Below are 14469 nucleotides of genomic sequence, written 5' to 3'. Positions count from 1 at the left end.
TAAGTGAATATGTACCTTCTAGTTAAATTGTGAAAAATAAAGCAAGATAATTCTTTTTTAACACTAATCTATGAAATAAATCTGTACAGTGAACTAAAGAAATAAATACCGTTTTTTTTTCAGTCTGTATTATTTATTTCCGTTTTTCATTCTACCTCGTGTGCAGAACATGACACATAAAACAACAATGTTTATTTTTATTTCACTTCTGACTTTATTTTGCGGTAGGTATTATATAGACTAGTTTTGTTGCCTTCATTTAAATGTTACGTGAAAATGCCTCGCATCGAGTAAATAATGAAAGATGAACCTATTTGAAAATGTATAATTAGTTGCTACGTTGTTTATTTTTAGAAAATCAAGTTTACTTCTTAAAATACTTCATATTTGCTATAAACACTTTGTGAGGTTTTTGTATGTATGGAAGAAAAAATTAAATTTGTTTATGAGTTACCTATTTCCTTTGCATAAATATTTTTTTTATTATATTTGATATTTTCTTTTTCATATTTTTAATCATATAAGACAAAAAATACCCTGCGTAGGTTGACTTGGAATCCATAATCTAAGGCCGGCAACACACTTCCAATGTCCCTGGCGTTGTGGGTGCTTATGGGCGACGCTGAACGCTTACCATCAGGCGTCGCGTCTGCTCTGTTGCCTCCTCTCTCATAAAAAAAAAAAAAAAAAAATAATCTTTTCCACATATTCCCGTAACATAAACTCAATTTTCTTTTCTTAGTAATATTTGATGTTAAATTAAGTTCATAAAGTCATAACACGGCACGTATCATCTGCGAACTCGTTTATTATTCATCTCGGTTCATTTTTATAAATTAATATAATACAAGCTGTGTCCCGCGGTTTCACCCGCATTGCTCCGCTCTTGTTGGTCTTGATGATATATAGCCTATAACCTTCCTCGATAAATGGGAAATCTAACACCGACAGAATTTTTCAAATCGGACCTGACATTAGCGCGTTCCTGAGATTAGCGCGTTCAAACAAACAAACTCTTCAGCTTTATAATATGTATTAGTATAGATTGTCTAGGAGAGGAAGGAAAATATCGGGCTGATAGCGAGGCGGATGCAGCGCTCGTATGGAAAATTTATTCATTAGAAACTAACTCAGTTTTCTATTTCCAAGCTAACTTGACATTAACACAACTGCACCGTGATATTACGGAGAACGTTTTTAAATTGTTTAATTTTATACTCTGTGGCTGTTCTTGTTTTTTAAATGTTAGTTCTTGTTTGTTTTTTTTTGTGGCATTATGATTTGATAGTCATGAAGCACTAAGCAGATAATTATTGTTGTCAATTACTGGTTAAAGAACTATTCATAAAATTATAATCTTGATAATTTCGTTGTCTCTTATTATTCGACGAGAATTATAATTTTATTTACGCTAAAACTCACATTACATTAGATTTTTTTATGATAATGTGAGATTAATATACATATAATATATAAAAATATATAATAATTAACTATTTCGGGGTATATCTTTCCATTTGATTACTTTAGATTGGGTCTTTCGAATACACCTTATTGTGCGTTTATGAGAACAAAGGTTAATATCAAATATCCTAAACGCTCTAGAAAGTCTATAAAGCTATTTTATGTCGGGCCCTCGTCCTATTTTGATAAAGATGTTACGATAGAAATTATGACAGTCTACTCATTGCAATACAACGATATTGTGTAAAACACCGTTTGGGAATAATTAAATTTTCCCTTTTTATTAAGCTATTATTAATAATAGGTGCATTAAATTTATTTAAGATACGATACATATAGCTTTGCATTAATGTAATTTTTTTTTTATAGTAAGTAAAATCAAGATTGATACAATCATTATTATTTTACTTAATACGTTATTGTAAAATGTTATTTAATTCCTAAAAATGTTAACCTTCCTAGGTACTTGAGGCTCATTTCGATTTAAATCTGTTTTTTCATTAATAAAATCAAAAATCAGGTTGTGGAAAGCGTATTTTTGTTAAATGAAATTTCTACGTATACGTATACGTAGGCGGTAGGAGTTGCTAGTATGAAGAGCTCTTCAGAAAAGTAAATGCTTGGATAGTTCCAAGCCCACGTTGCTAAACTATCGACATATCCGAAGCTGTATGCATGATTTTGGAATTCCGACTAATAACAGCCAACGCCTGAAGCTAGAATATCTGAAATCTGAATTATACGTATGAATATACGCAGGCTTGTTTTGCGTTTGTTTATAAATGTTTGTTTATTGAAATTATGTTTGTTCGATATTGAGATAATTATTTTGGAACAATCCTAATGGGTTTCAGGACTTTCAGGCTATTTGTGTGTATTTAGTTTTGTATTTGTTATTTGTAATGGTTATTTACATAATACGAAGCATCCGCCATTTTTGAAGTGAAAACTTCTTTAGCGGCGCGGCGTTGGGTATAATATCTTAAACTCGCGTCAGTACACGTGACCTGATCGAAAAAGCGTAAGACGGATGGATATCAAACATGCTCAACGTTAATAATCAAGTTTACACTTCTGCCGGCACTCCCGGAGTGCAACCCGTCTTTCTTATGACAATGGTACACATATCGAGTTTAAAATACACAATTACACTTTTTACACTACACGTACACTTTTTTTGCTAAAATATAATATTTCGTTGTTTTTAAAGAGTAGCTTCCTACCGTTACAACTCACCTATCTCAAAAGTTGTATTATCCGTACCATTTTGTATACGACAGTTTGTTTGTCACTACCGTCAATATGAATTCAGCTAAGAGGCGGAAGACAAAAGGCAGTATATTCTCTTCGACAATTGTTTTGTGTTCCGTTGATAATGCCGGCTTCGGTAGAAAATGAAAATCCAGTTGACAAGAGCACTCTTGACATATTACATTGACTCGATTTTCGAGTAACATTTCGTGATATTTTTTACAGAGATATTGTATTATAGCAGTTTTTGTTTAGATTAATATAAAGTATAGGATAAATATCTATCTGTGTATCTATATCTAGATACATACCGTACGTATTGATTTTGATTTATATTGTGTAACTATTTTATAATGTGTGTATAAATAAACGTTTTTCATTTCATTTTTCATTTGACTAGCTTTCCACCCGCAGCTTCGCCCGCGCAGTCTAAGAAAAACCCGCATACTTCACGTTCCTGTGGGATTTCCGGGATAAAACAACAACAAATTTCATACAAATTGGTTCAGTAGTTAAGGCGTGATTGAGTAACAGACAGACAGACAGAGTTACTTTCGCATTTATAATATTAGTATGGATTACAAATAAGATGATGCAATTAGGTACATATTGCAATTTCAATTTTTTTTTCCAACTGACACGAGCAAAAAATTGTTTTATATCACTCGAATGAAAATTCATTGAAAATATCTTCATTCATAATGCTTTGTTTCATATAGTTAATAACCAAGAGTTGAACGTCCAAACTAACGATGATATCGTGCCCGCATTTATTTGGACTATAGTGCATACAAGGTAAATATATTGTTGCCCATCCATCCCTATTACTGTTATATTGCATACTGTTGTTTTATTCATTCAGATTTACTGCAGCTCAAAATACAAATAGGCAAACTAAATATGATGTATGTTATAGTAAATATGAACCTTGAATACTTGATTGGTATTTGTTATGTAAATTGTAACGTTTATCATTAGTAGCATAAGTATTGAATAATAACATGCATTAAGCGCGTCACACACGGTGAAGATACTATAATATTTTATCTTAAGATACTGTTATATTTTATATTACAGTATCTTAACGCATCCGGTATCAGCGTTCGGACCATCATTTTTAGGGTTCCGTAGCCAAAATGGCAAAAACGGAACCCTTATAGTTTCGTCATGTCCGTCTGTCCGTCTGTCCGTCTGTCCGTCTGTCACAGCCGATTTACTCGGAAACTATAAGTACTACAGTGATGAAATTTGATGGGAATATGTGTTGTATGAACCGCTACAAAAATATGACACTAAATAGTAAAAAAAAGAATTGGGGGTGGGGCCCCCCATACATGTAACTGAGGGATGAAATTTTTTTTTTCGATGTACATACCCGTGTGGGGTATCAATGGAAAGGTCTTTTAAAATGATATAAAGTTTTCTAAAAAACATTTTTCTTAAAGTGAACGGTTTTTGAGATATCAGCTCTCAAAGTCGTAAAAAGTATGTCCCCCCCCCTCTATTTTTATAACTACGGGGTATAAAATTCTAAAAAAAATAGAGGTGATGCATGCTAATTAACTCTTTCAACGATTTTTGGTTTGATCAAAGTATCTCTTATAGTTTTTGAGATAGGTTGATTTAACTGTAATTTATTATATTTGCTGCTACGGAACCCTTTGTGCGCGAGCCCGACTCGCACTTGGCCGGTTTTTTTTCTTTTTGTCATTGCGTACTAAGACCCCTGTAGAACCGCCATCCTGTTACAAATTACCCACAAAATTTCGTATTATAGTGTCTTCACCGTGTGTGACGCGCTTTTATGTGTAAGCAGGAAATTATATAGTCATGCTGGAGACATTATGATATTATGACTGACTGAAACAAGTTTTAAAAGAAAACATTTGAAGCGACTCCACAGTGTATCTGTAATTTGTTTTAATTTTCCCAATCTCACGTGTGATATGATTAGCAAGCAGAAAATAGAACATTTCAAAAATCATTGAATCCGTTCAGCCTACTTTTAGTTCTAACTGGAACTAGTTTTTATGAGGGAAATTATAATAAGAACGAGAACTATGCGGCTTTTTCTTAAAAAAAGAAAAAAAAGCTGGTAAAATATTATTTTATATCTTATTATTATTTCTGATGCTTATACGCTTCGATTACAAAATCTAATAAGTGTATTCTATAGAAATTCCTCTTGATTTACAACTATGCACGAAAGTTTACCGACGCGCAGTTTGGTAACAAAGTTATAAGCCTACAGAAACGGGAAATTGATTCAGAAATGTGGTAACTGTATTGAAAATAATATCTATGCTTGTCTAAGTTATGATTGCGATTTAAAACATTAGTAAACGTGATATATAGATTAGTTACAGATATAAGTGTTATGAAATATAAAATAAGTAGGTAATTATAAAAATATAATCTGAAAGATATCAAGGTAAGTAGTTATAATGTTTAACTTTAACGAGATCCCTTTACATTTTCAAGAAAACAAACTACAATAATTGCATCTATTAATTATAATATTCATGACTGCAAATGGTCTAGCGAATGTGAACGTAACAACTACAGGCGCAGTAAGATGCGAGTGTATTTCTAGTTAGCACTTTCGAGTTCTGATGGAATTTTTAAGTGTTTCTAAATAAGCTAATAATCTTTATTCATATAAAAAATTAGGGTACCTACAGCTTTAATATAAGTCCATAGGTTCCTGAACTAGTAAAGCACTGCTTAATAGTAGCAAATGGCTTTTATGACAGAGTTCAGTACAGCGTTTTTTGGTAGGCAGCACCTTATGGTAACCCACGGCTCCTTCCCCGGGGGCCGTGGGTATCTTTGGCGACGCAATCTGCTTACCACCAGGCAGTGCTTCTGCTCGTTTGCCTCCCTATAACATAAAAAAGCGTAAGTATTTACATCTGTGTTATAGGTGTTGGTCGATTTTATTTATGGTAGCTATGGGATGGTATATTTATGGTAGATTGAACCGAATTTACCTATACTATTACATAGTCACCTTTCGAAGCTTTTTTAACTATTTAACAAAAACAACGTCTATTTTGAACAACAAATAGTCCAATGGGTTACCATAAACCAGATATTTACCAGAAGCTCTTCTATCAAAACAAACAGTGTCTGGTTTTATTCAGTTAAGAGGCAGGTGTCAAACGGGACAAGCGTGAACGGTGAATTCGTGCCGAAGCATTTTCGGCGCGTAATTGTCTTGTATAGTCTGTGGTATAGTTATGCTTGGATTGGAATTTACTTATAATTATATTGTACCTAATTCTCAAAATAATGGATATCTATGGATTAGCAATGGTATTCCTAATAGATCTATATTAAAAAGAATTGAAATGAAAAAACTCTTCTTATACACATCTTATATATAAAATTCTCGTGTCACAATGTTAGTCTGCATACTCCTCCGAAACGGGTGGACCGATTCTCATGAAATTTTCTGTGCATATCGGGTAAGTCTGAGAATCGGCCAACATCTATTTTTCATATGTACCACGGGCGAAGCCGGGGCGGACCGCTAGTATTTTATAGATTTCACAATAATTATAGACACGACGGATATTATAATGATAATAATTATCTATTCTTTAAGAACTATTACCTATAGCTTCTCATTCAAGATTTCAAATCAAAACTGATTTTAATATTTCCCTTTTAAACCAAAATATACGAAACGATCTAAAATCATACAACCAATTGTACATACCTAGAATTATTGTAGACATAGCAGCGAACAGCAATTAGTGTCATCTTAATCAAAGGTCCCAATAATCAAATTCTTGTATCTACTGTTTAATATGTAATGTTATTAGATATGGATGTTAATTAAGCGCGTGACACACGGTGAAGATACTATAATATTTTATCTTAAGAGACTGTATGACCCACAAAATTTCGGGTCATTTGTAACAGGATGGTGGTTCTACAGGGGTCTTAGTACGCAATGACAAAAAGAAAAATGATGGTCAGAACGCTGATACTATATAGTAGATACCTTAAGATACTGTAATATAAAATATAACAGTATCTTAAGATAAAATAGTATAGTATCTTCACCGTGTGTGACGCGCTTTAGTTGGATAGGATCCGGCGTTACATTAACCAATTATAGATGATATATCGCAATTAAGTAATGATTGTGCCCCCGGTTTTGTGTGATTCAATTGTTTAGTTTAAATATGCATTTAAACAAAAATTTAGAGCAAGGATGTTTTTGAAATGTGTTAAATAATGTTACTAGTTACTACTATCCAAAGTCACTCAAGCTACTAAGCCAAATCAAGCCAAAAAAAAACTTATAAATTGCAATTCAATAAAAATTCATATAAGAGAACCTTTTTAAAAATTAACATACGCATTCATTTTAAATTTTCGAAATGATAACCACAGGAAAGCAAAATATCGTAGGTATTTAAAATTACCTTCATTACGAAAAAATAGCATCGTTTTACAATTCGCGAAATGAATGAAGCGAAATAAAGTGTAATATTATTTTTATTTAATTTAATCATACAAAAAAGCTCTGCAGGCCTGCAGAGAACTGAAATGTGAAAAAATTGTCATCAAAGTTCCCTTATCTATGCCAAGCCGCATTCGATAGTCATTTTTTTTCTTAGTTTTTCAACCTTTTTAACAGTCATAGTGAAAGTTAATTGAAATAAAACTTAGCTGGAAAAAATGTAACAATGACACATAGTCACAACGTTTATAAATCTGTGTATTGTTTTTGTAGCTGAGTAATTTAGCGAAATTATTAAATTATTCCCTCAATATTGATTACAGTTAGCAAAATGGAAAGCAGCAAACCACTAAATCCGCTAAATACGTTATCAGCGTTACTAAACTTAAATGATAATTAATAAATTGATCACGACTCAAGATACTTGACCCGCGTTTAGGGCGGGTAAGGGCTCGAAAACTTCCTATTGTGGTACGGCCACACTGTGCGAGAAATATAAAGGATAATATAAGAGAAAAAAATGATTTTTTTTCTTTTTGACGAATTATTGGCCATCATAGGTTTCTTTTTTAAAAATAATTAAGCATAATCTCAATCAACGGATAAAAAGATCGTCAAATAAATGTTTTTTCTTTCTTTATAGCAAATCTATGTAAAAATTGCACTTTAAAAAATACGATACAATATACTTAAGACATATAAATATGCGCTATCATCTATCATAGTCTATCCTATACATATATTATATTGTTAATTTTAATACCGTACAATATTATACGATACTTAGAAAGCTTTTACGTTTTGTTGGCACTGTGTGGACGGCACATGTGTACGTGGATGGAATTCTACTAATACACTTGGTTGTAATTGAATTCTGTGCGTCAATCATGCGAGTTTGTCCCTTTGAAAATATGTTTTGATTGGTAGGTCGTAGGTACTAAAGTGTTTATTATGAATAAATAACCATTAGGAAATAGAGAGAATCCTGAATCTTAGTGAAACAATATAAGTAGTTTTCAAACTATGTAACGAATTAAACGGACTCTACATTATGATTGATTACTACTCTACTCTATATGGACTCTACATTATGATTTACACTGTAAGTAACAACTAACAACCAAAACATATCTCTGATAATAATTCTTAACTTTACATGAAATTTGTTTCATTTTCTATTTTTATAAACGCACGGGAATGCATCAAGAACAAGCAACACATTATCCCCAGTTTTTCCTTATTGTATAATGAAAATAAAAATAATACTATTGTAGTTATTATACAATAATTTAGGTACGTTGATGAGAGAAAGTGTCAATAATACCATTGAAACTTAATAAACACAATTATTTACATATTAAAAATAAGGGCGAATATGCCAGTCGTATTCATATTAAATTGTTATGAATTGCAACTTGCAATTTCGTATGCATGCTATAACAAAGCTTGGAAGTTTCTACTGAAGCGAGGAGCACAGCGGATGCCGCGGTACGACTGAGGAGTTTATCTTACACCGAAAAGAAAAAAAAAAGGATTCTTTATGTGAAAAAATAAAACTATATTTAATATATTTATACATACCTATGCCACAGACAGGGTCGTAGCCAGGTAACCAAGGGCCCTGCAGCCCTGGAGCAAATAATAAAATAGAGCTTCTTATCTCTAAGGGGGCACTGCCCCACCAAACGACGACGCCACTCAGCTCCGCACTGAATCTTCAAAATGCGAAAGTTTATGAGGATGGATATTTGTTACTCTTCCACGCAAATACTACCGAACTGATTACAATGAAATTTGGTATGTAGGTAGTTTAAGAACCAGAATAAGACATAGGCTACTTTTTATCCCGGAAATCCCACAGGAATGGGAACTATGCGAGTTTTTCCTTGAAAACGCAGGCGAAGCTGCGGGCGGAAATATAGTAAAATATAACATCTAATAAATTCAATGGGACGCAATATATCTGTTTATGAATTGAATGTCTTCCACACAACGGATATGGCATCTTGGCGAATTCCTTTGTTTATTCGGACAATTATTATTATTGAAGAAGAATAGATAAAAATAATTGTAAACAAATAATTGAGATATCATATTCATTTACATTACACTGTACAAAAAAACCTACACAGATATACAAACATGTCAAATATTTTTTTATAAAAACAATTATTTAAACTCAAATAATGATGGGATGGATGATTTTAATGATATATAGTCGGAATTTCAAAATATTACGGTGTAAATGAAACTAGAAAACTTGAGAGAGTTGTTTAATTTAGCGGAAGGTTCGCGATAGATGCCAACTCGTTCCTTTCTGGAGTTTCAGCTAAAATATGTCAAATTCTTATATTTATTAGGATACTAGATTTCCGCCCGCGGCTTCGCCCGCGTTTGCAAAGGAAAACCCGCATAGTTCCCGTTCCCGTGGGATTTCCGGGATAAAAACTATCCTATGTATTAATTCAAGTTACCCTCTATATGTGTGCTAAATTTCATTGTAATCGGTTCAGTAGTTTTTACGTGAAAGAGTAACAAACATCCATACATCCATACATCCATACATCCTTACAAACTTTCGCCTTTATAATAGTATTAAGATCTCGCATCTTTCATATTTTTAATAATATTTTTATAGTATTATTAAGTTGACTGTGATAAAGTGATAGCATACGGTAAAGTGTAAATGTTTTAAAGAATTATTATTATTTCCTTTTAAATGTTATTAAGCATATTGTAGTTATGTATGTCTATATTAATATGAAGAAATTAAAATAATATCTCGTTGACCATTAACATAGCAACATTTAATTAACCGTTCTGAATGTTATTGCAGCCTAAGAGCATATTTTATTTCCTTCAAGTCGAAAATGACCCCGTTCAAATTAACGAATTCATTAGGTTCATGTTTTGTTTCAATTATTGCAGCAATTTTCTGAAGCATTACTGAATTTATGCCGAAATGTACGAAACTTTAGGCCCTTTAAATTATACAAGTTTAGTACTCGAAGGACCAAAATAATATTGAAATATAAATAGAACATTAATTGCCCTTAGTAAGTGTTTTTAGGATATGCCAACGTTGATAGTATTATTATACCTACCAATTCACATAGCAATACAAAATAATACAATACTATACGAATAACTTATCTATATATGTATATAAAACTCAAAGGTGACTGATATAGTGATCTATCAACGCACAGCCCAAACCACTGGACGTATCGGGCTGAAATTTGGCATGCAGGTAGATGTAACTCCTTTGCTTGATCTGCCGTTAAAAAAATGTTGGACGTCATCCCCGTTAGCGCGTTCTCTGCAATATAAAAAATATAAAGCTCACAATAAAGACTTGCCACACATCATTATATTAAATATTCTTGCATTTCATAAAACTTAAGACGAGCGTTTGGATCTGCGCTAATTAATTCGACGTCATTATCTGCGAGCAGCTATGTGGAATAACCTGGGCTCTTGACCCGGTTTGAGAATTCATAGAATTATGCAAGTTACAATTGTTGCTTTTACGTCTTGTGGAGTTGATTTGAAAGCATATTTGGTGTATTTTCTTTATGTTGTTTGAAACTAGTGGATCGAGACATTGGCTGAAATATTAAATACCTAATAGGAAATCATTACAGAGGTAACTAATAAGAATAGTACATTTTAAAACAAATTCAAACTTACCTACCATTCATGTTGTATTATATTTCGCCCATACACCATATCCAGAATAGAAATAGGTACCTATTGAAGTGATGTTCAACAAGTGATTGTTCTGGCAAGGATTACAATTTTTTTTGCCTAATTTTTCTGCACACTTCTACTAAAATTTGTATCGCTGGAAATAAATATACCTATCATTAAATTTATGAGTAAATTTTACAAACATACAGAAAAAGCTTCGTGTCAACAAATACTTGAATAGCAATCAGATAATAAAACAAACGAACACAGCGCAATTAGAGGCAGGTGCGTCGATGTAATGGAAATCGATAAAATGTACCAAATGCTATCTTTTCTTTGTTAATGGTTTCCAACAATTGGAAATACAGAAACAATGAAGAGTTGCAGTCCTTTAGAGCTATTTCAGTTTAAGATGTAACAATACCCTTCGAAAGAACAGCTAAATGTTTCTTCGTTTTTTGTCGATTTACTACTATAGTAAATTCACTAAATTGATATAGAGAAAAGTGAAGAGGTAATTCAATCTGCCACGTCATGTTCACTACTATCTGTAATAATAATCATTGCTGAAGAGTTTGTTAAGTTCTCTGTTACAACTTACCTCAAGAACTGCAGGTTCGAGTGTGGGTTCGAGTTTATAAGCAAAGTAGTTCACGTAGATGATTACAATATTGTCAAATAATTTTCTTTTTTTATTCAACGTGCTATTCTCTCAAGCGAGCTTATTTACACTTAATATGTGAGTTAGTTGTTTTCTACAGAAGCTCAGTGTTATTTACATTATTTAGTTTATAAACTGCAACTATTAATGGTTGAAATTAAAATGAATATTAAAGTTTACGATATAGCGGTCTCTACGAGTTATCAAGAGCTTATTTCTACCTAAAGCAATTTCCGGGATTGCATTATGGGATAGTTTGTAGATTAGAAATCCATATGCCTTTAGTGAATTGGGGGTTAGGGTTTGGTACGATCATGGAGTGAAGTCTTGAAATCCTTTTTTTCAAATGTTACAGTTTATTTATTTCTCGAAAAAGTTATTGATGCTGTTTTAAAAAGCTCTAGTCATATACTAAAGTCCCACACTTACCATCAGTTTATTGGGCTCATTATTACCTGCACTATGAAGAAATAAACAAAAAGTGTAGCACCTTGGTGATTTTAGTCGTGTTAGGTAATAGTTTCAAGACATTAAAAATGTAGCAGTTTAAGTACAAACGTCGTGATATCGAGCAAGTTATAAAGTGAAATATATTGGCCGTATAAAAACAGCACAAAGAGTGAACTTATCTGACATCTGGATCTTTTTTGGCGCGCTGCCAACGAATTGATCGGGGAAATGCTTTACAATAATAAAAGTTTGAGCGCCAAACTTTTTTATCGTTTAACTTTAAATTCAACCTTTCATATAAGTTTACAATGACGGATCGCTTCTACTGATGTTGAATTTTTTATTGTACTTACAGTGTTCTCTCAAAGCAAAAGCAAAATAATACAAGAATTTTAAGTCTTTGAAAAACCTTAGACGGTTTCTTGATTGTATTTTGAGTCGGGCATTCACAAAACTTTTTTTTTCGCGGGTAGATTTGTACACGTCAACACGTAAAAATTACGCTCATCAAGTTTTTAAATCATTTTAATTAATATATTACAAATAAAGTTGAAATTAAATGGCTAATTAGTGCCCAGTACATACCAGCAATATAACTCCTAAGTTCACTCCTATCAATAACAGCATTTTCAATAATATATCACCATAATGGACTCACTTCAACAGTCAATAGAGAGCATGACTAATATGTTCACTACACGGATGGCAGAATTTGAGAACACCTTGAAACGCACTAATGCTGAACCGGCTTCCAATGCAAACTCCAGCTTGGAAGCGGAATTTACAGAATTTCGGAATTTTGTTCTCTCCTCTTTAAAACACCTTCATACACAAGTCAACCTCCTCTTTAAATTGTGTGATCATCAAGAAATGAGGAGTAGAAAGAAAATTCTTTTGATGCACGGGCTGCCTGAAGTCGATCAAGAAAATACATCTGATGTAGTGGTGCAGTGTGTTCGCTCACATCTCAAAATCTCTGAATTCAGTTCAGTGAATATCACCAGATGCCATCGAATTGGGCGCACTGGTTTGGACAAACCACGGCCGATACTTGTCAAGTTAAGTGATTTATCCATTAGAAATAAGCTCTGGTTCGGCAAAACTTCTTTAAAATCAACTGGAATTACTATTTCGGAATTCCTCACTAAGGGGCGGCATGAAGTATTTCTTGCTGCTCGCAAGCATTTTGGTATTAATAAATGCTGGACCAGAGATGGTTGTGTGATTGTGTTGGACCCCAAAGGTGTTAAGCGGCAAGTAACTTGTATGGCTGATCTGCACAGTATTACCAAAAGTGCCTCGGAGCCTGGGCTGACACAGGCCAGTGATGTGGCTAAGGAATCCCATGCAGCGTTGAATAATATTAGACCCAAACGAAACCTCAAGAAGCAATAGACGGTAAATTACTATATGTATATTAACTTTCCTTTTCTGTGTGTTATTAACTATCGCTTTCTGCTGTCTCTTGTGACTCTGTGTTGTTTGTCTTATCCACTGGTTTTTAAATGAGTATAAACTTTTCTAAATTTCGCTGCTTCTTGTCTGCTACATATATATGGTTATATTTGTATCAACCTGTAGTTTTTAGCTTACTAAATTTACTAGTTACCCACACTCAATGCAATAAAATGTCAATATCAAAACTGCATACCTTCATTCTTGTAATAATTGTGTACATATTGTAAAGATGCCAAAATAGTTATTGTCAAAGTTCAAACTCTAATGTAAACATTGAAGATTTGTTATGACAGTTTTCGACAGCTGTCATATTTGTCAATTTTGACATTTGACGTTTACTGAAGCTTTCCTTGTAAAAATCTTTTTACAATTTCTACATTGAGCGTAGGGCAATTGGGCAAACAAATTTTTATTTTGAATTTTTATTTTGGTATTTTCTTTTGGTTTTTGGTTTCTCTGTGTGTTTTAATTGTTATTTTTTTTCTGTATCTTTGGTGTTTTCTTTTGCTTAACTTGCTGTACTTTGATTATGTTTATGGCTGGTATCATTTGAATAATTAGTTTTATATTTGCAAAAATTGTAAATTATTATAATATTTTGGTAGTATTTCTATTATTATTATAATATATATTTTCTTTTATGTCTAACAGCAGTGCAAACAGTGACGTTTTTTTTTCGGCATCCTCAGATAGTGGTAGCAATGACAACAGTTTTAGTAGCACTTCCTTTCCCTCCCTTGATAAAACCCTTCTTTCTCATTTTTCGAACTGTGTTAAAAATTTTAATGTTGTGCATATAAATGCGCAAAGTGTCCCAGCACATTTTCCCGACTTACTTACATCCTTTGACCCAAAAGTTATTAGTGCAATCCTGATATCGGAATCATGGCTTAAACCTTGCCTCTCCTCATCCTCATACTCCCTACCTGGGTATAATTTAATCCGCAACGATCGGGTAGGCCGTGGCGGGGGAGGTGTCGCGATGTATCTATCAAATTGCATTCCTTTCTCTATAGTTAGC

At 32.9% G+C, this 14469-nt stretch overlaps 1 protein-coding gene across 1 annotated transcript; it reads left to right on the top strand.

Moving 5' to 3' along the window:
• The first annotated feature begins 12638 nt into the window (after positions 1-12638).
• On the top strand, positions 12639-13385 carry LOC149904169 (uncharacterized). The gene has a single exon (XM_090108215.1). The coding sequence runs from the start codon at positions 12639-12641 to the stop codon at positions 13383-13385; it is 747 nt and encodes a 248-aa protein (XP_089964341.1).
• The last annotated feature ends 1084 nt before the right edge of the window (positions 13386-14469 follow it).

This window comes from Colias eurytheme, chromosome 12 (assembly GCF_061535395.1).
Source record: "Colias eurytheme isolate Ceu_HAF_F1 chromosome 12, ilColEury1 Martin Lab GWU primary, whole genome shotgun sequence".
NCBI lineage: Eukaryota > Metazoa > Arthropoda > Insecta > Lepidoptera > Pieridae > Colias > Colias eurytheme.
This window is presented reverse-complemented; position numbering and strand designations above follow the sequence as displayed.